The sequence below is a fragment of the Metopolophium dirhodum genome, chromosome 3, assembly GCF_019925205.1.
Source record: "Metopolophium dirhodum isolate CAU chromosome 3, ASM1992520v1, whole genome shotgun sequence".
NCBI classification, from domain to species: Eukaryota; Metazoa; Arthropoda; class Insecta; order Hemiptera; family Aphididae; genus Metopolophium; species Metopolophium dirhodum.
Window position 1 is genome coordinate 26,323,243 of NC_083562.1, and position 25,066 is coordinate 26,348,308.

Sequence of the window (25,066 nt, forward strand, 5' to 3'; positions counted from 1 at the left end):
CTGTTTTATGTCAACTTTTTCTCTATCTGATCTATTTTTAAATGAATTGATACACGTTTTATTTGCTATTTTAGTCGATTGAATATGAAGTTAAGTACCTGTACTTATTAATTTTGGTTTTTTCAAAACAGTTGTTTTATTGCACTGAATTCTAGAGGTCAGCAACGACAACAATTTAAAGGCCGAATTACTCAGTTTCACCCATAAATATGATTTCGGTTTTTAGTTTATTAGAATTTAAAAAGCAAAATAATTTTGCGTTTTTGGAGGTATTAAGTGGTTTTTCCCCTTTAAGTAGCAATTCCACTGCCCTGATTTGGAGGCTGATCATTTAAAGTTTAAACTACTTGGATTTATTATTTTAACTGTTAAGATTACATCAATGGCCCAGAATTCAGTTAAAAAAGTGGTTTTTCAAAAACTAAGGACCACCTCATTGTTTAAGAATTATGAAAAATGCTAAAGCACTAATTTTAAACACCAAGTTTTATTGGATTACCTATGTCTTGAGATAACTATACATTTTTGACTCAAGTTGTTTTAAGAGTTTAAAAGTTAATGAGGCCAAATCCACTATCCAGCAAGGTGTTTATGGTGTCATCTTTGGGGTATGCAAGTAAAAACTGAGAACTGCTGAAATAAAAAATTATAATAATGTGGTTTTTGAACCCAAATTCAAGAGTATTTTTAAATTGAACCGCTCGGTAGTTTTTAAATATTATTAATGCAAGTACTATAAAATATGAAATGAACATTTTTATAAAACCAATATTCTCTTAGTTACATTCTAACCACACATAATTATTCTCCTACAGTCCTTCCTACGCTTTAGCAGCTTGAGTAACAGGAATAAAAAAACTACTATTGAGCTTTGGCCATAATAAATGATTTTTATTTGTCTAAAATATAATCTATATCACTATAACTTATGTAGTAAAAAGAGGTTAAAAAACAAGACTTTTAAACCTTCAATACATGAATCAAAATACATTTATGTACTTAATAAAAAACAAATAATTTTTAATCAATTATCTGTTACCCATAAAAATGATACTGTAAGAAAACAAATGTTATATATTTAATATTATGAAATTGTGTTTATTTAATAATTATAAGTATGAATTATTAAGGTAATTTTAAAATTAATAGATTCTAAATTAAAACATAAATATTTTAATGAACTTAGAATTTTTTGTTCAGAATAATAGTATTTCGTTTTTGAATACTTGCAAATGGGTTGACTCGTGGACATCCGCTTTCACGTTGAACAACTTCTACCACACTATAATTAGGAAGCCACGACTATAAAAAATTCAATGTAATTTATTATTTAAAGAGAAAAAGAAAAATTTTGTTAGTTTCTTAAATGAACAGCAACTATATATAAAATTGAAAATAAATAAATATTCAATGAAAATGAAAATTACTTTTTCTTTAAGAGCTGTAGCCACAACATTTCTATTTGGTTCAGCGTCATAAGCTACTGATTCGCATCCAAAATGTTCACTGTACTCGTGAATCAATTTACGCTTTTCATACTTCATTACTTCAAATGAATGACTTCGAGAATTTTGTTTAGACTATAATAACATCGTAATTTATTAATGAGCTCGAATTGTATACAATTTAATTATTACACTTACTTGTTTAGCATTAGTGACCAATTCAGCAAGTTTTTCATGAACATAACTACAGAATGATGCATCTTTTTTTGCAAATTCTTTCATGAAATCTGAATATCGTGGAGTGACATTAGGAGATAAATCTGGATTACGGATTTGAAGTGCAAGGGCAATTCGACGATTCCGTTCTAATTTAGCACATTCTGTTGTACATTCCAGACTAAAAATTATAAATGTAATTCATTCATTCTAGAATAATAAATAGTTTACAATTAAATTACATTTTATATGATTTTATGATTGGCGATGAGTCAACAATATTGTCTAGGAAGCTCATTGACTGTGCTTTAACTTGAAGACGATATTCAATCACTTTAGGGTCAGAACACATCCTAGCTTCTGTCAAATTCCCACAAATACAGCTAACACTCACCTTGAAAGAATCATTATAAATTATGCTTATATTATTATAACATCAAAAAGAGTTTTACCATTATTTTGCATGCTATTGGCGGGCATGAACCATTATGACAAGGTTTTGAGCATGGATGGCTGCAATCCGATTTTGGTAAATTACATGGTAAACGGCATGGACCAGTATTACATGGTGGTGCGTGACATGGTTTGGTACAAGTGTGTCTTTTGCAAGCAAGTGGAATGCCACAAGGCATTCCGCATGATACATTTTTTATATGACATGGTATAGCAAAACGCAGCTAAACAGTTGAATAAATAAAAAATATTCAGTGGTATATTGTAGACTAATGCATTGTAATTTATACCTCATGACCACCAAAACACAATTTTTCAGTCAGAGCTATACAAGGAGGACATTCATCCTCATCATGACAAATATGAGTAGCCGGATGACCACATTCGTGTTCTCGTGAACAAGGTAATGTACATAATGGTGGACGAGTACCACACCTGACAGGAGGAGAAATAAAACTATTGCCACATCGACAATACAACTCTTCAAAACCTATTAAAATAAATCAATAACAATTAAAAAGACCATACAATAAAGTACAGTAGATACAGATGTATGTATAGAAAACAAAGGCAATATTATAAATGAATGAAATCCAATTTATAAATCTACCTTGGTATTTTATACTTATAATTTAGATATAATTTTTGTAGTATACTAAAAATATTCACTTAATATTATGATTTATAATACATAAATGTTTTATAATGTTTAGTGTAAAGAGAGCAACTATACAATTGATTTTATAAAAAGGGAAAAAATTCCTGAAAACTAGTTGTGACATTGTATGGAATATAGACATTCCATAAATATTTAGGAACCTCGTAAAAAAATTTTTTTTTTTATTGGGTAACCCGCGGCAACATAGGCTATTGTGTGTGGGAGAGGGCACTGTAGGTTTTTAAATTGGGTAGGTTGGTACACGTGTGTATTGTGTTTTGGCAGAATTTCTAATGGGACACCCGTAGGTTTCTGCCGTGCCCTGGGTGGGGGGATGGCGGCATTTGTTCTCCGAACACCGTGACTTGCCCGAAGAAAAATGCCGCCCACAGCCAAGGTATCGAACTCGGGTTGGCTGCGTCGCAACCGACGCCTTAGTCTGCTCGGCCACTCCGACTCCCCGTAAAAAAATTGTTTGAAACGAAGTGCTGAAATAGCATTACCTACCACAGCAACATGAAAAAAAAATAATTTTAATATTATATAATTCATGTATATAATTCTTTTTTGTTTAAATTAAGAGTTGTACGAAACATATTTTAATCTCACTCAGTAATAAATATAAGCATTTACAAAAAACACGCAAATGCAACAACTTCACTGCCCTAGTAATAATATAGGCTGATAGACCGTCTTCACTTAAAATCATTTTTTGTATATAATGGTTTTATATCATTGAATTCAAATTTAACACATCCATTACAGTGACTCTCTAGACACCTAATATACAACAGAGCATTACCCGCTTAACTGTTTTTTTATATTGTATTTAATCACATTAATAACAAATATAAATGTATACCTCAACACATTTAATTAAATGAAAAACTGTAATTTGTATGAATAATTTTAAGAAATAGATATGTTGTAAACAATATAAACGGTTCTTTATACCTAAATAAATTAGTTAATAATAATATCATAAAAAATAATTGGATCCTAATCATTTTAGGCATTGTTAGTTGTTTCATATTTACATAAGTTACATACACATAAAAATGTTTATAAATTATATAATTACACCTACTTGCTTCATAGCACATTGAACAGCTTCCAGAATGGCAAACACGATCACAACGATGTTGACGGCAATTTAATAGTCCATTACAAGTTCTGGTACATACATGCTCTTGTGCATTACAACATACTACCATACATCGATGTTTTCCACAAGACATCATCTAAGAACCAAAAAATATAATTTCAATAAATAATAATTATTTATCATAAGCATAAACATGTCCATACTTAAAAAAATTTTTATTTACTTTTATTTGTTTACTTCAAAATATTTATGTACAAATATTGTTATAATTTTGAATTACAATTAAATGTATTACAAAAAATTTTTATGTTATATTACAACATTATAACCATATAAACATATAACCATTTTAAACGAAAAACAAATGGGCATGCCTATGTTATTTATATCTGAAACAATTCAGTTATATATTCAGAAGTATGTATATATGTAAATACATATTTTTAGATTCTGAGCTGATTCTAGTTTATTTTTTTTTTTTATTTTTTATTTATATCCTGTATACAAAATTTCTAACAGAAGGAGTGCTTTGATTTCAACATATAGTTTCTTATCTTTTAGAAAATTGGATCAAGATGGTACTTTAGAGAGGTCATTTTTCGATTTTATCAATAGTTATTTAATGGCACAAGAAGAACCACAGACAAATTACAAAAAACCGCTGAAAATGATTTTAATTTCCAACTCTTTGTTTATCACCATAGAAACGAAATAAAATTAAAATAAAGATTTTAGTTATTTTGTTGTAATTTATAATATTAAATCAACATATTAATTCAACCTATTAATTAAAAAATCTGACGGCAGTCTCGCAATAAATGATAAAGAAAAAGTAGAAACACACAGACAGCACCTTTCCGAAGTCTTTACCCTTAATAATTTCACCATTCCTTCTATAGAAAACAAAATATATGATTTTCTAGACAGCCCGCTCCCAATGACCCTCCCACCCAAACCTTTCATTCCAAACGAGATAAAATACCTTATACAAAAATTTCCATTAGGAAAATCACCCGGACACGATTTGATAACAGCCGAAATAGCCCGCAAACTTCCAGATAAAGCTATAATACACCTCACTCATATCTTCAACGCTATCCTCCGAATCTCTCACTTCCCAATCCAATGGAAACTTGCCACAATTATTCTTTTCCCTAGACCAAACATACCAATAGATAACCCTTCTTCATACAGATCTATAAGCTTGTTACCCTTCTTCTCAAAACTTTTTTGAAAAATTAATACTGACCAGAATTTACCCAATCATCAAGGAAAAGAAACTAATTCCTGACACACAATTTGGATTTAGAGAACATCACTCAACTATCCACCAAATACACTGTCTGGCTGATACTATTGCCTGTTCCCTAGAATAAAAACTATACACTTCAGCTGTATTTCTTGACATTTCACAAGCCTTCAACAAAGTCTGGCACCCTGGCCATCTTTTCAAATTAAAATCCTTCCTACCCCCGTCATATTACCTATTCTTTAAATCATATTTAAGCGAGCGACACTTCCTTGTTAGATCAGGAACAGAACACTCCAGTATCTCTCCAATCTTAGCCGGCGTTCCTCAAGGCACAGTAGCATCTCCAACTCTAACTTATACTCGGCAAATCAGCCCATCAATCAGAATACTCAAATTGCCGAATATGCCGACGACAAAGTCATATTCACCTTTCACACCGACCCGGACTTAGTTTCAACCTCTCTCCAAAACCACCTAAATGATCTATCATACTGGTACTCTCACTGGCGTGTCAAAATAAACGAAAGTAAATCTGTACACACTACCTTTGCTCTCTACCACAGTCAACCTCCTCCAGTGCAAATAAACAACAAACCTATACCAAACTCCGATATACCAAAATATCTAGGTCTTGTTTTGGACAAACGTCTAACGTGGGCTAAACACATTCATGCAACAAAAATAAAATTAAACAAACGACTCTACTCTCTCAGACCCATCCTTGGTAAGTTCTCAAAACTATCTCTCCGAACCAAAATTCACATATAAAATCTCCTTCTTAAACCAATATGGTTATATGGTATACAGGTCTGGGGCACTGCCAAAAAATCGAACATTCAAAAAATCCAAGTGTTCCAATCCAAAATCCTTAGACTTATAACCAATTGTCCTCCTTATATCTCTAATCACACCCTTCACACAGATCTCCATATTCCTAAAGTCACTGAAACAGCCAAGGTTTTTTACTCCAAATTCAGAAACCGCCTTCATAACCACACAAACCCTCATGTTAAAAAGTTACTATCCATCTCCATCCCTGGAAATCCCCCTAGAAGGCTCAAGCGACAATGGCCTCGAGATCTTATAAATTAAAAATCATAAATCATAAAATCAAAAATCATAAATAAATTGTAAATTCACGCCGAAGTGCCTTCACTGGTTGGTTCTTCCTTCAAGATATTCAAGATCATAAATTATAATTTAAAAATAACCATCACTTATGCTTATTGTGCTTTTTTTTTTATGTACAGATTGTATAGTTTCTAGATTAAAAATAAAAAAAAAAATCAACATATACGCTATAATAAAATATAATAGCAATATAAAATATCCACACCAATGAACCGTCCCTTCTCAGAATCATTTCGTATGCAATGATATGATATCATTGAATTCAAATTTAATACATTCCATTACACAGAGACCCACATGTAATCTACTGTACAGAAGAGCGACATCCACTTATCCGCTTTTTTTTTATTGAGCTTAAGTCCGGTAACTATGGCCATTTGTTGTTTTGTAGGGGGGGGGGGGGAGGAGAGGAATGGTTGGTATATTTGGAATAATTTGTATAGGTATGTATTTATTTTTACACGGGATATCTTTTAATAGTAAACATTATGTTATTATCTGTAATTTTTATGTTTTTATACATTCTTAACTATGCATTATGTATATTAAGGCCATTTTAAAGATGTTTCTACCTGTTATGGGTAAAAAAATTAATTTAAAAAAAAAGAAATCACATCCATAAATTGTAAAACTTAATAACTTTTTTTTAAGTTTAGAAGGAATTCAGGGAGTTTAAAATTGAATAAGAACATTTATTAAATAAAGACAAAAACTGACAGTGGTGAATAATAATGAGTGTTTGTTGTTAAAAGAATACCTCTCACCTTGTTACATTTCTTTTTGCAAGTCAATTCACTGGTTACAGAATTACATTTTATTTCCTTGGATCTACTACCGCATTTACATACATATTTGGTTTTAAGTTCACAGCGAACACATGGGCCTTCATGACAGTTTTGTCCACATATATGCGGACTTTCTATACAAATAAATACAATAAATTAGTTAATATAATGGTAACACATGTTCATATAGAACACATACCTGGTGGACCACATTCTAGAGGTTTTCCACATAGTTGGTCACATGTGGGTATCGGTTGTATACATAATGTACGGTTACTAAGTTCATCTTCTGTTAATGGCCGTTTTCCACAAGGACATCTATTAACAGATAAAGCTATACACGGGTCACATTGACCAACATGACACAGTTTCTGGCATAAGTGATTTTTGCAAGATAATTGTTTTTCACACAAATTTCCACAGCTGTAATATACCACCATGGCATTCTCTGGAGTGCATGGTACTTGTCGTTTCGATTTTCCACAGAAACACACTGAAAAATAAACCCATTGACTGTAGTTTTAGGTATTGCGAGAAACTGTTTATAAGATAAACTTATTTTTTATCGTAATTTTCAAATCATTATTCCTTTTAAGTCCCGTCTGTGTTAATTTATCAATGTAAACAGACTGGTGATATAAATTATAATTATATTTGAAGTACTTGTCTACTACAGTTTTACACAATAAAATAACTTTTAAATGCTTAGGTTTGTAGGTATGACGTTATTTATTAGTTATTCATTAAAATGTACATAAGATGTTTTTTTTGCTCTAAGAAGCAATTAATTCAATTAAATATTCAAGCTTTTTATCCAAAGTAAGAAAGGGTATCACTGTATCAGCATAAGCAGAAAAATATATTCGAGGATCCCGAATCAAACATCTGTGGCATAGTAGAAAAGGGTTTGGGACTTTTTGTTTTTGTATGTTTTTTTGTGATAGTTGTGGAATAATTTATCGATCTAGCCTCCTAGATAAGATAAACATCTATTCTGTGAAATAATGAAACTAAATAGTAAATACACAGTTTTTCCAATGCATATTTAGACTTATTTTAATAATTATTATTTTTTATTATGGCATTTTACTGGGAACTACAGTACATAATATACTATATAGTATAGTAAATTTCTATTTTCTAATTTGATGGGCACCATAACATTGCATTTATTATATTATTAATATTAATTAATAATTATTATTATAAAAGCATATATATTGTATTTGATGTATAATCGTTATCTTTTGAGTCAATGCTGAATTTAGACTTAAATTACTATAATTTTATAAATTTTTAGCTACAAAATAATTTACTAATTATTGTAGTATTGTCCAACTTTATTTCAAAATTCAAATGCTAATTAAAAAAGTTGTACCTATGTGTTTTTAGTATATTTTTTTTAGCCGTAACTAATAAGATAAATTAATGTGAGATCTTGTTAACATTTTAGCAAACACAAATGTTAAGCAAGCATAACATGTTTGCAATAATTGGAAAAGAAACTAAAAATAATTGAAAATTTTCTATGCTTATAAATAACTCGGTCAAAATATTATCATGCCAAAAACATAATAAAATAAACATTTGGTAAAAATAAATAGTATATACTACATAGTTAATTTACTGGTGTATATGGTATATCCAATGTCATAACAGGTGCTTATTCTGATTTAATTATCACTTGAAACTAAGAATAGTAAAACACATATTTTTATGTCAATATTACAAATTTTTTATTTGAATAAAATAATATTTTTTTCCATTATTCAAATAATAATTTAGAAAACCATTACTTACTTAGTAAGCATATATTATAACAGTTTGTAAATCAACAAAATTTAATGATTATTATAACTAAATATTATTAAAGTTACTGTTTAATTTTTTAATTATTTTAACATATGTTTATCATACTAATACATTATAATAAATAATTCATTCATAATAAAAATAAGTATAATGAATATCAATTGGCACTTTGAATACAATGCATGTTTTGTTTACATATTATTTAAAAATTAAATTGTATTTTAAAATTAAAAAGAGGAATTTATATTTGTTTTCTTAAAAAGAGGAACTAGAACTGGATCTGGAACTGGAGGTACTGTCAGACGAATTTGAATCATTCACAAGACTGATAACACTTTGTGAACTATCAGTAGAATCTTCAGAATAACTTGAGCTAGTAACAGCACCAGCATCTATTATTTCATCGTCACTCATATTCCATGAATGATCACTTTGATCACTATCCATACAAGCTTGTGGTGTAGAATCGTGAACAATTTCTCTTTCTTCATCACTAGAACTATCACTAGAACTATCTGCCCAATTATCAATTCTATGAGGGTTATAACTATTTAAAACAGAACCTTCATTATCTTCATCATTATCTTCTTCTTCTCCTCCAGTATTATTATCTTCATCTTCATCGTCATCGTCATCTTCATCTTCATCATCAACATCATCTTCATCATCATCAGTCACTGGATACTCAATTTCAAACTCGTGAGAACCAGAGTAACCAGAGAGTGGGTTTGCTAAGACCACAGGAAAATTTGAATTACTACGGTAGCCAAAATCAATATCTTGCATAATATCATCTATATTATCGACTTCGACATCGTAATCATCATCATCATCAACTTCACTTTCATCTGTATTATCAAATAAGGCATTACTAGGATGCATATAACTATCATCATCATAATTACTGGAAGTGGAATAATATGAATCATGAACATTGCTCTGCTCAAATAATTCCTCTGGATTCAATCCTAGCATTCTTAATTCGTCCTCTGTTACTAACGAATCAGGTGGTAATAGATTATATTGCAAAATTGCATCAGCAAATGATGCATTTGATGCAACTAACGTTGCTTCTGGCGGATTTAGATCTAGAACAAATAATGATAAATAATTATATATTAACGAAAATGAAATATTTTTTTATGAAAATATTTAGGCGTTTTTTACATGTTGTTTTTACGATTCTTGCAAGGTTTATTTTCACAATTCCAGATAATTTACATTAACTTAATGTTAAAATAAAATAATATTGTATGATTAAGAATTTATAATGGAGAAAATTTATTTATTATTGAATGTGTAGAGAATATAAATTGTGCTAGAGCAAATATTTAAATTTAAAAAAAAATTATAAGAATTTGAAAACATGAACTATTTAAGTACTTATAACTCATTTTAGATTAATAAACATTAAAAAAAAATTTTTTCTACAGCACAGTTTATGTTCTCTTCAACATATTTGATGATACTAAGACAATTTGCTCTAACATTAACTATAAACAATAGTAAGAATTCAGTATACAGATTTGCTAAGTCATGACAGAGATAATACATTCCAGTACGGTGATCTTTTAAATTTGTAAAATTTTGGAATAACAATCAGATATAACGATAAAAATTATTTTTCAAGACATAACTTATTGAAATGTATCACATTTGATCCTGTTTTTTTGACAATACCACTGAAAATTTCTCATTTTTTAATTGGAAATTCTACGTAGATAAAGAAAAAATATAATTAAAAATTCCAATTATAAAAAAAAAACATTTTAACTAATCTAAAATAAAAATTATTTTGCTGGAATTCAAAATAATATTTAACTTTTAATATATTAATCTATTTTATAATAGTCTAAAATTTGAAGTAAGCTTTTTAATTATAGTCTTACTAATGCATAACACATCAAAGTTTACATTCAACTGTTCCAATTTTATGTTGTTAGCTTAAATATTAGAGTGAATATATCTCAAAGATAAGAAAATAATCTGAGCTGTCTAGTTGGATTTTGATTTTAAAGCAAATTATGACTACGTAAAATATTAAACTTATGTTTATGATCATAACTCGCTTTAAAATAAAATTTCAATTTTGTAAAAACCAAAAAGAGAACAAATAAGTTCTTACCTTAGAGTTTAGAATTAGGACAATTCACTCCAATATTAAAGATAACAACCAAAAATAGGAATGGCTGTATGCATATTTTTTTGTTGTGAGTCCATATTTGTAAGGAGACAACACTATCTCTTAAACAGAAGTTTGTATATAATATAATGTCTTTCTAACCAATATAGTCTATGAAAATTTTAAAATTTAATTCAGTCATTGTGAAAAGGAAGCCACACGGCCATTTGTTGTCTCCGTCTTACAAACGTAACCAGAAAATTTTAAGTTCACAATAATACACTTTACTCTGTAATTTTTAAAATAAGAGTGAAATAACCTCTCATAAAATTCAAAGGTAAGGAGAATAATCTTATTATCTAGGGCATTTTGGAGGCTTCTATTGATATTTTTTATTAAGAAGCAAGTTATGACCATTTTAAAATGTTCATAACTTAGTTCAAAATAATACCAATTAGCTCCTCAAAGATGCACTAGATAATATTCTTCTTACCTCTAAATTGTATAAGAGGTAAATTTACTCTAATTTTAGAAATTACAGAGTAGGTAAAATGTTTTATTGTGAACATAAAATTTGGCTTGATTTACGTTTTAAAGACTAAGACAACAAATATGGAGCCTCTTAAGACACATTTAAAAAGTACTGTAATAAAGAGAATTAAGTACACTTTTATTTTCTAAATTGAGAATAATACAGTAGTCTTGTCTCTCTAGGAGAATGCTATATCTATAATTATCTATATTAGGATCTGCTAATTTTCATAAAAACATAATTGTTACGTTTTTATTTTTTATCAATGTCGTACAAGTATCATTTATTGAGAATATTAATGTAACTTAGTAAAAAACGCCTAAAATTTTAATTTAAAATGTACATTAATATCTATCATTACTTACCATAAACATGGTAACACATGTTGACTCTCAGCAAATTTAGATGTTCAAAAGTTAAATTAAATACAAGAATAAGATGATCTTGACTTAAAGATATTTAATAAAATAATAATAAAAAATTACATTTTTGGAAAATAAGTAAGAAATTTATAGAACACAATAATATATTCTAGTCAATTTTATTTATAATTAAAACTATTTTTTTGTTGCTAATTATAGATCTTAAAAAAGATTTATCAACGAAAACTTAAATGCTAGTTTGTCAGAGACAAATAAATCAAAACAAGTTCCTGACAATCTACTGTACAGTTTTAATTAATTAAAATATAAAATTGATATTTACCAAATGATAATTATTGTTGCAAGTTTTAATAATAATAAGTGATTAATAGGCATTTGGTTAAGTAAAAACTATATATTAGCTAATGCATTTTATATATTTATTATTAAAACAGTATAAATATATAATAGAAAACTATAATAAGTAAATGGTTAGTCTATGTAATACAATATTATTTATTTGCTTAACTGAATTTGAGGCTTCGATAACAATTTTATTTTATTTTATATAATTAAATAATGTTGCTCATTATTAAAAGCGGTTGTTTAAATTTTAGTTTTTTTATCATTTAAAAAGAATATTATTTTTAAGTTTAATATTAAGAATCATTGAATGAAATTGCTATAACTATTAATTAGTGGTATTATAAACTCTAATTTTGCATTAAGTCAAATTATAATTTAAAAATTGCATCTTCTTTTTATAAAATGACTATGAATCAAACCAAAACTTTTTCAATTCAAACATTTAATTTTAATTGACAGTACTATACTCCTACCCAAGAGAGAACATGTCGCAGTCCGACCTAGTTTTTTGCAGGTGGATGCGCAGAATCGGCATGTTCTCTCTAGGAATAGAGTATTACTTTATAAGTTTAATTACTAGTTACTAGCTAAAATAGATATTCTCCATTAAGTGTCAAAAATAATTCATTTCAATGTTTGTGTCCGAAATCGCAAATTGTCACATTATTCTGCACTTCTGCTGTGATATGACCAATACATATAGTACACTAACTAGGAATTTTGTTCAGAGGAGCTTATATAAGTACTATTATACTAAATGGGATTAAACAAATCAACTCCGCGGTAAAAGGAAAAACCAATTGTTTAGTTTAGTTAATAAGTAATTAAATCTTCTAAAAATGTTAAAATAACAAGTTTGGATAAAGAGTATTGATGTTTTAATCTTTACCAAACCCCCTTAAAATTGGTTTAACATTTCAACGATAATTTTTACTACTAGTGTAGTACCACTACAGTGTATTAAAATAATAATAATAAAATAATTATTACCAAACATTCATTTTTTTTCTAAAATAAACCTTAGATTTTGCTAAAAATCAATACTTACTTTGAGGACATCCTTTATTACATGGTTCGCAGTTATTAGCATGACATGTTTTTTCACATTCATGGATTTGACAGTTTAATTTTTTAAGACAAACATTGTTGCATACAATCTGGGTTGACTGTCCACATTGGGCATACACTCGCTTTTTTCCACATCCACATGATCTGAATACAATTAGTTTTATTAAAATAAAAATAAAGTGGAAATCGAATTTGGTTAAGTAACAACCTTAAAACTTGTACAACACATTGTGGACAAGGACCAGGATGACAAAGCAGTGTACACTTATGATGACAATCATTATAGTTTAAATTAGAATTTTTTCTTTGCAATCCACAAACTTGACCACAAGAATGAGGAGTGTCCACACTGTTATGATATGGATTCGGTAAAGTACCACAAAAACATATATATTTCGGCTTTCCAGTCATCTCACTTTGACATGCTGGACATCTCCAGACAGCATCTATAAAAATATTAATTTACTTTAATCAATAAAATTAAAAAATAATGGGAATAATTTAGTAATATGTACATTCATAAAATGCTAAAATTAAAGATTAAGAGTACAATAAATTTGTGATAATCAATGTAATTTAATAATTTTTTTTAATATGGTAATTGTTATATAAAGATATATCAATTAAAATTCACCGTTCCTAAAGGTTTGAACCTTTATAGGTAGTAGGCCATAAATTATTTTTAAAAATCTGATTGCATTTGTAGTGAAAACATAGTTTATCAAGCAAGTACAAATTATGTAAGCAAATGTTATATATATTATATAATATAATAGACTATAGAAATATATTTATGCTAATGTTTTTTTATCTACTATTTTCTTTTTATGTTTGGTTGTATTTGAGACAATACTATTTGCTCAGCAAGTTTTAAAACCAGTTTTTTTCATGTTTTCAATCACAATAATTGTTTTAGACATGCCAAAAAATAAATAAAATTTATGTCCAAAATGTATTTGAGGGCCACAACAACAGACCAAGAATTTATCCTGTTGCATAACCCTGCTATACTGTATAGGTAATAAAGTTAAATTCTTGAAATTCGAGCTTCTAGCAATTTAATCCATAAAAGTATTAAATATTACTTACTACAGTGAGATTTTATGAACCAAACTATTATGCATTTTAAATGCATAATTTGATAACAATTACGACAATTCCAAATCTGCTCAATATTTTTAGCCCTTTCATAACATATCACACAATCTACTTTGCTTTCGTTCAAAAGATTAATAAGCAAATCTCGCTGGCCCTTATTATTTAATACATCTGGTATAGAAGAAATTGTAGTAGTAACTTCATAGTTAGAGTTACTATTACTCCTAAAACACAAAAATTATAAATTAGCAGTCAAAATGTTATCATCATTAAAAGTTTTATATGAATGAATCCTACCCGCTACTATTTGATGCGCTTGAACTTCCACAAAATGTCATCGACTGAATTACTAAATTTGGTCTTTGATTAGCCGTAGTCCCGTCATTTGCTAAACAACAAATACAAACAAATTAATAGAAATTTAAATAATATAAATAAAACAAAATAAAAATTATATTCACATAATTAGGTACTTAAATCTTTAAGATAATAAGAAAAGGCTTGAGTTTAATAAGCCCAACAAATACGTGTGGGGGGGGGGGGGGGGCCATGATTTTATAATGTACAATAAAAGTAGGTAATAAGGTGAACATGGTAAGTCCTAAAATTATATATATAAAAAATAAAATACATGTATTTTGTTATTTGTCAAAAAATAGGTTAGGTAGGTATAAATATATAATTATTATTTATAATAAATTACATAGGCTAAAGTTAGTGTAAGTTCTCATAATTTATATAATATAATTAGATACCTTTATGTATTTCTTGATTACCTTAGTACACTAACTAAAACCAAAAAAAATAATAAAACATTATAATTATTATTAATTACCTATAGGAATAAATTCTGGAGCATTTGGTGATAAATTAGAAGTAACCCTCGCTGTACTTTCATTACGATGATTAGTCCTTTTACGGCTATTTCTCAGCGTTCTCGGCATTGTCAATCAACTTGTTGAAATTAATTAGCTGAAACAAAGACAACAAAAACCATTTTTAAGTGTCTATTATTTTACAGAAAATTTTACATAAAAAATACAATTTTAATGCAAGCATATGACACACAAGGAGTAAATAAATAAATAAAATAGATTAATTTTTCATAGCAACTTACTTTTAAGAATATCAAATATAATAAATATATTTATGATAAAACAAAATAGTCATTGCATGTATCTATTTAAAATGTAGGTAGCATTATTTACTTTAAATTTAAGTACAGTATAATTTTAAAACCATTAATCATAGGTGTACCCTATATTTTAGAGCACCTATAAAAAAACACAATGAAAACTGTTTAGGTTAAGAATTTTACTAATAGGTATAAAATAGTTTTATCTAAATATATTATTGTTAATATAAATTGTATAATATTAAGTTCTTGAGAGATGGCAAATCTCTGCACCAATGAGACAGAAACAGATATTCCTATGTATGCTCTCATAAAACTAGTTATTCAACAACAGGTGTCAAGGCGTAAAGAAATTATATATTATGATTAATTAAAAATAAAGAGTACCCAGCTACAAGCTCACAAAAATTTGGAGAAATTAATGGGCACTGGTGGGCGAAAAGGACTATAATGATTAAATTATTGGTGGCCACGAGTTAAGATATATCCCTCCCTCCCCCCTTCTCAAAGTACGCGATGGACCGCAAGGTAGTAACAATAATTTAACATAAGTATAACAAAAAACAGACCAGATGGAATGGCTCAAATTCGAAAAAAACACATAGTTGGCGTGGCAGTGACCGTCGGTACGATCGCCACAAAAACGAGAATACCCGGGGTAGACAATGCTACCGTTCAGCCGTTTATTACCACTTACCGGAAAAAGAGTGCGAACTGCCTCGCACGGGATCTGCTCAGTTGGACGAAGCGCCGACGACGGATTTTATATTGGAACACGATGCGGCAACAGTGGCTGTACCGACGGCAAGAAAATAAAGCAACGAAGATGGCGGACAGCGCAACAAACGCGTGCCGGGTAGCGGGCACTTAAGGTAGGAAAATAAAACGCGTACTTTGTACCAGTCTGACAAGCAGTGGCCAGTGTGTGTGCGGCAGCGGAGAGAAGTTCAGAAGTCGCGGCGGTGATCGTCCGAGGTTCGACGGCCAACAGGCGCACGCGCGCACGACAATAGCACTGCACTACTGCGCACGGACTAGAGTGTCAGAGTACAGACTACGCCTCTACGGAGTACGAACAACAGTATTTCCGTATGGTACAGTTATTGATGGGCAAAGAGCCGACGGGCCGCATCACGTCTTGACACTTCCAACAATTCAGACATTCGGTACCCACTACTCACTATAGGTCCGTATTCCGTGCCGCTGCTGACCGGTCTGTCGATCAGACATCAGTGTAGTTGGTCCAGCCGTTCGGGCGGACGGTGGACGCACTGATTGACCTTGCACCCGCGCCCCGCTTTACCGCCCGTCATTCATATCTTTCATGTTCTCAAAACGGTGTGGCCTCCGCGGGCGAATTGTAAAGTTTTTCTATTGACGGTTGTCGCTGTGGTAGTAGTGTTGGTTCGTGTGTTTTTAATAACACATGTTCTGAATCTGGGCTGACGGCGCCAACAACACTGTGGCGAGTGCTGGCAACTGGCGAATCGCAAACCTTACAACAACGCCATGGAAAGAGGAGCCCCACGACACACCTGATCAAACGATCGTTTCTTTCCTCCACGACTCGCGCGGTGTTCGTGTGCGAATGTAGGTATTTATTTGTGTGCGTGAATGTGACTTCGATTTTATTTTTCGTTTCGTGATTTCGACGCTATTCCGTCTACTACTGCTACACTGCTACTACTACTATTACTACTATTACTACTACTACCACTACTACTACTACTACAGTCTGTACTACTGCAGTACTGCAAGTACTGTACGAAATACGAGCACACTACGAATGCCCTGTCCCGTCCGTCATGATAAAATAAAATAAAACGGAAAAACGAACGGCCCTCGGACAGTGTGTAGTGTATTTTGTTATTATCTTTTTCCGTCTCTTAACCGATATTCTACGGGTGATTGAACCATTGAAGTGGAGCAAGTTCGTACAAGTACACATTGCATCTAATATTATTACAATTATTAATAACAACGACGACGACGACTTTTAACTTCCGAGTTGTTCCACCGCTGTCAACAGTTCCCGCGCGATGACGAGTACGTGTTGTTGAAATAGCGTACGATTTTCGTAGTACGGTTCCCGTGCCGCCGAGCAGCTGTCGTCCGAACACACACTAACTTGAATATGGGTCGCAAAAAGAAGAAGCAGTCCAAGCCATGGTGCTGGTATCCTTTTTAATGCTATTATTGAAGCTGGTTTTTACTATTATTCTGTCGGATTAATTATTTGTAGATATCCATTTAGGTACATTTAATCAAAAAAGCGAAAACCCTATTTTGTATTTTAATGTAGACACTATATATTACATGATTGTCTATAGGTACATGTGTAGGGGTATATTTATATTGTCTTGTTTTTATTATAATTTTTATTGATTTAACCCTCTGTGTGGCTGACTGACAGCATATTTGTATGGGTTCTCTCTGGATCTATTGTATATTGTCTGAAATTACTCGTTCAAAGCATTTATGAATATATAAAAGTAGATTTTATATCTGAGATTATTGCCAAAAATGATTGCCAATGCACCACCACATTAGCCAATAATGGAATGCTTGTGTTACCACATCACTAAAAAAAAAAAGTTCAAGCGGTATATTTACAAATAAACAATTGTTATTTTGACGAGTTTTATGTTATATTTTTATAAGAATAGGTATCTGCTTATCATTATAGTTTTATATCTGTTTAAAATGTAAGTTTTGATTTTCCTACTTGACAATCGTAATTGCTTTTTTATATTATTATTTATACCTTGGGAACTTGATTTATTTATGAGCACCTATTATTCAATTATTAAAAGTATTTGTTAATCCATTGATTACTATTGTTGTATAATTACATTTCTTGATTTGCATGTCCTGTAGAAAATACTGAATATTTAAGAAATATTTGGGTTGTGGTATTTATAAAATTTTACTGATTGTATATTGATGTTCACAGATTTTGAACTTAATATTATAACGAAATAGGCGCTTCTATCTGGTATCAATATTTTATATCTTTTGTATTCCTTTACAAAAATTAAAGGATTTATTATTTTATATTTTTATGATCACCCTTTTGATTAGGTATAGTGCAATGTAATTAATTTGTGAAAGGGTTAATATTTCATCACTTAGACATAACTGGTGTTTACTTAATTAATTCATTTTTATTTCAATAATGGTTAATTATTTGACATTTGTATCAAAAGCAGCATAAAAAAGTTTAAACACACATTTAAAAAAAATTTTTGTTCTCAAGGCCTGTATGACACTTGCTGATATTTACGGTGGAATTTCCGCAATATTGAAACCATAGACCTATAAATGAATGAACAGTTCATTCCACTCCACTCTATCCGGCCATCAATGCATTGTGCAAGTGAAGGAGCTGTATACATTTTCCTACATTGTTTCTTTTCTCACTCATTCTATATCGCACCCCTGATTTCTTTCTCTAAGCGCTGTCCATTCGTTTATAGGTCTATGATTGAAATGCACTGCAGCATTTTTTTGTCTGCGCTTGTATAATATGCACATGTATTTAAAACAACGTGTTTTGATATCTGGGGAATCAATTTTCCGTTGCTGATGAATAATTAATAAATATGTAAGCTTTTATTTAAAATGTTTGTATTTGTAGATAATGGTTCTAGGTTAAATGATGAATTATGTACAAAGTGAATTTAAAAATATTATATTAGTACCTAGAATATACAATTAATATTGCTTTTTACTTATAAAAAAAATTGCATTATTTACATTTGCCATGAATGTTTTTACGTTGCAAAATATAAGTACCTAAGAAGTTACAATAATAATAGAGCATAATATCCCCTAAAGCTTACTGATGTCAAATATTACAAGTTGATTAGAATAATAAATATCCAAATTACTTGTATACTAAATTAGAAAGGTTCTTATGTATGTATATGCTTGTTTTATAGCATGAATATAATTACCTAATCTTTAGTTGGTATTGATTGAATCATTTTCATGTTTTTATTTAGACACACAGTTAAGATAACATTGTTTTTATGAATTTTTTATTTAAATACCCCTAAAAATACGTAAATTACTAATTATTGATTATATTTGATCCTTAATTAAATATTAAGGTATTGCAACCGTGAATTTGATGATGAAAAAATTTTAATTCAGCATCAAAAAGCAAAACATTTTAAATGCCACATATGTCATAAAAAACTATACACTGGTCCTGGTTTATCAATTCATTGTATGCAGGTTAGTAAATTATTAATAATTACTATTATACATAGGTACATAAAATGTATTTAATTATTTTATACCTTATCTTGAATGTATATATTTCTAAAATTCCCAACCCTTTAATTTACATTATTAAATATTTATTATTTTTATTTTATAAGTTTGAAATTTGTCTACAGGTTCACAAAGAAACAATAGACAAAGTGCCCAATGCACTTTCACATCGTTCTAATATTGAAATAGAAATTTATGGAATGGAAGGAATTCCTGAGGATGATATGAAAGAACACGAGCGACAAAAGTCTGGTGGCAAAGGTTATATAATATAAATTCACAATGACTATATTTCAACATCTACATGATGAATATATTTTTGTGATTGTACTCATTATTTTAATTTATTATTATTATTATAGGTACACGATCGGATAGTGATGATGACGCTGGGCCACCTGTAAAGAAGAAACCTGAGTATTCAAATCCAGCTGGTCCTTCCATGATGCCACCTTATAATCCTATGATGAATCATATGCAAGCTATGGGCCCTCCTTATATGGGACCGGGGTAATTAAATAATCATTATTAGTGGTGAAGTCAAAAATATATACTGGTATACGGATGATCTTGAAATTCTAAAATATATTTAGGAAAGAAAATAAAACTAATTGTGGTTGGTAGATATAAATTGTTTTACCCTTTTAAATATTATTTATATTTTTTTAATGCATTTTATAGAATTATAATTTGTAAAGTATAAATTACAAAAGTGAATAATAAAAAGGTGGGCAAGTGGGTGTTGCTCTGCTGTACACTAGGTTACAAGTGGATTCAGTGGCAGTTTTCACATGTAATTTTACATGAGGCAGAAAAATATTAAATAGTAAAAAAACTATTACTCTAACACAGCCCACAGGAACAACATTTTTTTAAATGGAGCAAAAAGATTAGCCAGTTATGATAAAAACTATTCTGTGACTCTGTGCCATAGAGTAACTTACTCTATGTTCTGTACTTAGGCAATCATTTTATCATATTCACAGATATAGATAATATTTCTTGACCAAATGAAAACAGATGTGCGTCGTGCGATATTGCGACGGCTGTGTATCAGTGACAACAGCGTGCAGCTCCCCACCTAGGAAGCAACAGGGCTGCATATAATTTATGTACCCCGCGGCCGACGTTTATAATATTGTTGAGCGGTTGATTTTAGTTGCTTTTGGCGGCGGTCTGCGCATGCGCTATTCACACTATTTTACGAGCTTACATGTGTAAACTGTCTGTCAATTTTAGCGGTGGCGACGCCGGACGCATAAGTTACGTTACAGCGACATGCTGCCGTTCTCGTGTTCGTAGGTACAACTGTACAAGTTCTGTACAAAAAATTAATATTTAATAATGTTGTTTATTAAACTTAAATTCTAAAGCATTTAATGCTTAAAGTACAAGTACCTATATAAATTAAAAATTAAAAATTAAAGTAAACGATTAAAATTTAAAAATTCAAAATAGTACAAAATACTAATATAAAGGAACATATATTTTTTATTTTCCTGAAAATTACAAGTGAGGCAGTGCCTCACTTGCCTCACCCCCAAAATTAAATTTAATTTTAAAATATTGTTATGACATCTACCAGTAAAAAAATAAAAAACTTATTCATAAATACTTTTCAAAAATATCTCAATCAATAGTGATAGTTTTAATAATTATATTATAAATTGACTATAATATTGAAAATAATACCTACCTTGTTTAAAAATTGTAAATCATTTTTTTTTTAAGTAGTATGAAACTACAAATTTTAAACTATATTGTTAATTGACAAGATTTGGTGGAATTTCGGGATATATCTAAAACATTCTTTAAGACTACACCACTGCTCATAATACATTAATTTACATTTTATAAACTATTTTAATCTATTAATTAGAATGCCAATGATGGGTCCTTCTGTTTCTGTTGGTCCTATGCCACCTGGTCAACCTGTGGGAATGGCAAATAAGCCATTATTCCCTAGTGCTGCAGCAATTGTAAGTTTAATATTTTTTTATGTTTTCCTTTAATGTAATTGCATTTTTGTATATTTTAGGCTAGTAACTCTGATGTTCGTTCAAATAGCACAATGCTATCTGGTGGTCCAGTTGGTGGCCTCAATAAGTCAGCATTTCCAGCTTACTCTGGGTAAAATATAAATTAATTTAATGTTTGGAGTAATGTATTAAGCATATTCATTATTTTTGTTAGTTTAATAAATATTTTAAAACCTTATCATAACAGTGAATTACTTAACCCTTTCACTGCTATGGATGCATATATGCGTCCTATGTTAGCGACTCTGTGGTGCTATGGACACATGTGCCGTATCATTTAAAAAAAAAAAACTAAAATTGTTTTGATTAATGTGACAAGATGAACATATGGTAAATTATTAGGCAAATCTAAAGATACACTAAAAAATATATATATTTATTATTAATTCTTGAACTATAAAATATGCAATACAAAAAAAAATATGTCGTCCCAGCATAGTGCATTAACTGGAAAAAATTAATTCAGCAGTGAAAGGGTAAATAATTCTCTTTGCCTCTATACTTCGTTTAATGAAAGAAAGAACTTGTTATTTCGTCGGTTTCTGCGCTTCTCCCACCACTACACCACCAGGCGGTAAGAAGTGAAGGGAATTTGACTTCCAAGTTATCGTCGACATTAGTTGGATGCGTGAAGCGAGTTCTTTCCCTCATAGAACTGAGTATAGTATACATTTTGACTATCTAACATGATCATTTCATTGCTTAAATCCTAGGAATGATAATGATTCGAAATCAAAATCACTTATTAGTTCTACTGGAACATCTAGTAAAATAATTCATCCATCAGAAGATATTTCTTTAGTAAGTTTAATATTATTATAAATTGATAATACATTTGTAACTTAAAATATCGGAATTGTAATTTTAGGAAGAACATAAAGCTCGTTTTCCTAAGTATGCTATTCATATGGACATTCAAAATCCATTACCAACAAACATCCCTGAGCAACATCAGCTCGGTGCACCACTCATGTCACCTCATGGTCAAGTGTCTCCTGTAACTCAACAATTTCAACAACAACAACATCAACAGCAGCAGCAGCAATTGCAACAGCAACTTCATCAGCAACAACAACAACAGCAGCAGCAGCAGCAACAACAACAACAGCATCAGCATCAGCAGCAGCAGCAGCAGCAGCAACAACAACAACAACAACAGCAGCAGCAGCACCACCATCACCAACATCAACAACACCAACAAGCGATTCAAAATGAGGTAAGGTAGAGAATATTTAAGCATATGGTTCCAGCTTCTAATTCTTAATAGAGGTTATCCACCTCTTAACCATTCAAGGTCCGTTAAATGTCCTGTTGACGACTGAAACTGCTTAAAATCATAAAGTATTAAGATTTAATTGAGTGGACTGACTTTGTAAGTACAAAAAATGTGAATATTAGGACAGGTTTTTTTAGGTGAATTTAGGACTATTTTATTTCTTTAGTTTGTCACTTATTATATTGTTATGCAAATTTTCTTCAGTCGTGGTTAGATTGTAACAAAAAGTACATAAATTTAAGATACAAAGGTTTATCAGGTTGGGTGAATAAAAAGTGAGTAAATTTTCAGGTATTTTTGGTTAATATTTGCATCTGCTCGTGAATATATATTTTGCTTTATACTTATATATTATTTATATTATTATTATTATTATTATTACTATTATTATTACTATTATTACTATTATTATTTATAACATTTAGGATAATTTTTGTATTAATTCATGTTTAATTTCAAACATATTGAATATTAATTTATTTTAATAATTTTAGATGGAACGACAAGTAGCTGCTATGGCAGCAGTTATGCAACAACAACAACAACAACAGCAGCAGCAGCAGCAACAACAGCGATTTGCTGCACCAGTTATATCAATGCCTAATATGATGCCCCAGCCTCCTACTGTTTTTATGGCACAGCAAATGCCTACTCTTTTACGGCCTTCTTTAGGTGGTTTACCACCTCATGCTATGAGCATGCTAAGGCCTCAAATGCCTATTCATCCAGGTATAATTATTAACTCTCAAGAGCTTATATATTGATTATACAATGAATTATATGTGTTAGGTTTAATGGTTAACCCACCGATGGTCAATCCTTATGCTCCCGGTGGACCAATGGGCTTCCCAGGCGCTCAAATGTTAGCTCCGATGATGCACCCTCGCTTCAGATGATCAGGTTTGTTGGGGGGCGTATTACTCGTGTACAACAACACACCCCCGTCACTTTTGTAAGTTGTTAATTTTTTTTTTAATTTCCAATTAAAAACAAATTGTTAAATTTATTGAAAAAAAAAAGAGAAAAATTAAACTTTATTTCCTAATTGAGCTTAGGATTATTTAAGATTAAAAGTTAGTGATTTTCTTTTTTCTTTTTATATGAATAATATTTTATAACTTCTATCTATGAACTTAATTGATTTACAGAAGTTAGTTATTACCCCCATTCATTAAATTAATTAAAATATAACAAATTTCTATTCATACAGTTTTGTTTACAGAAAAAGGAAAAATTTTGAATAATAACTGAAACGCAGTTTCAGTGAAAAATCAGTAAGTCCTTTTATATTTTAAATGTCCTTAACCCCTCGTTTTTCATTCTTTGGATTTTTTTTTCTTGATTTATTTGTATATTCCCAAAAATAGTTTGTAACTAAATGTCACACGTACATTTTTTTGTAGAACGTGTGTGGTAGTATTTATTAGTGTGACGTGGATTTCGTACAAACTTTTTACGCTCAGCATAAAATGCACAGCAAATTTGTTTATATACAAAAAAAAAAAAAAAATGTTGTTGAATGTGTTTTAATTATTTATATAGTGTTATGTTGTGAGAATGAGTAAGTACTAATCACTCACGTATAAAATATAGTAAAACTTCATTGTTCATCTAAAAAAAAGCGTGTTTTTAGGTTTAGATATATAACGTGCCTACTGATTTCTCAGATGACGCGGCTCAGAATTCTATAATCTTTGGTATGTCACTTTGCATTTTTAAATAAATTTAAGGCCTAATGTTTAGGGTTTTGATTACTAACATATTAGAATTAAAATTATAATTGTAAAAATGAAAACAAGAAAACACACTTTTATTATTCTAAATCATTAACAAATTTATTATCATTACATTATTATAATTTATTATATATTAAGTACGTGTGTATGATGTAATTCAAGGTAAGAAATATTTGTTTTATAATACTAAATTTTTG

At 29.9% G+C, this 25,066-nt stretch overlaps 2 protein-coding genes across 3 annotated transcripts; one reads left to right on the top strand and one right to left on the bottom strand.

Moving 5' to 3' along the window:
- Positions 1-1,048: 1,048 nt before the first annotated feature.
- LOC132941252 (protein shuttle craft-like) lies at positions 1,049-16,814 on the bottom strand. Of its 2 annotated transcripts, XM_061009217.1 has the most exons (16): positions 16,238-16,814; positions 15,241-15,377; positions 14,703-14,793; positions 14,397-14,629; positions 13,516-13,753; positions 13,288-13,451; positions 9,421-9,945; positions 7,245-7,538; positions 7,025-7,179; positions 3,860-4,013; positions 2,405-2,604; positions 2,114-2,338; positions 1,904-2,055; positions 1,644-1,842; positions 1,428-1,580; positions 1,049-1,302 (listed from the first exon to the last, which is right to left on the bottom strand). In XM_061009217.1, the coding sequence occupies exons 2-16, from the start codon at positions 15,347-15,349 to the stop codon at positions 1,183-1,185; spliced, it is 3,012 nt and encodes a 1,003-aa protein (XP_060865200.1). In that variant the 5' UTR covers positions 15,350-15,377; positions 16,238-16,814; the 3' UTR covers positions 1,049-1,182. The 2 variants fall into 2 exon arrangements, with proteins under 2 accessions (XP_060865200.1, XP_060865199.1); XM_061009216.1 differs by lacking the exon at positions 9,421-9,945.
- A 409-nt stretch (positions 16,815-17,223) lies between these two features.
- Positions 17,224-24,033, top strand: LOC132941253 (BUB3-interacting and GLEBS motif-containing protein ZNF207). The gene is made up of 10 exons (XM_061009218.1): positions 17,224-17,715; positions 19,653-19,779; positions 19,944-20,079; positions 20,181-20,328; positions 21,698-21,797; positions 21,857-21,948; positions 22,571-22,658; positions 22,726-23,073; positions 23,628-23,862; positions 23,923-24,033. The coding sequence occupies exons 1-10, from the start codon at positions 17,675-17,677 to the stop codon at positions 24,027-24,029; spliced, it is 1,422 nt and encodes a 473-aa protein (XP_060865201.1). The 5' UTR covers positions 17,224-17,674; the 3' UTR covers positions 24,030-24,033.
- The last annotated feature ends 1,033 nt before the right edge of the window (positions 24,034-25,066 follow it).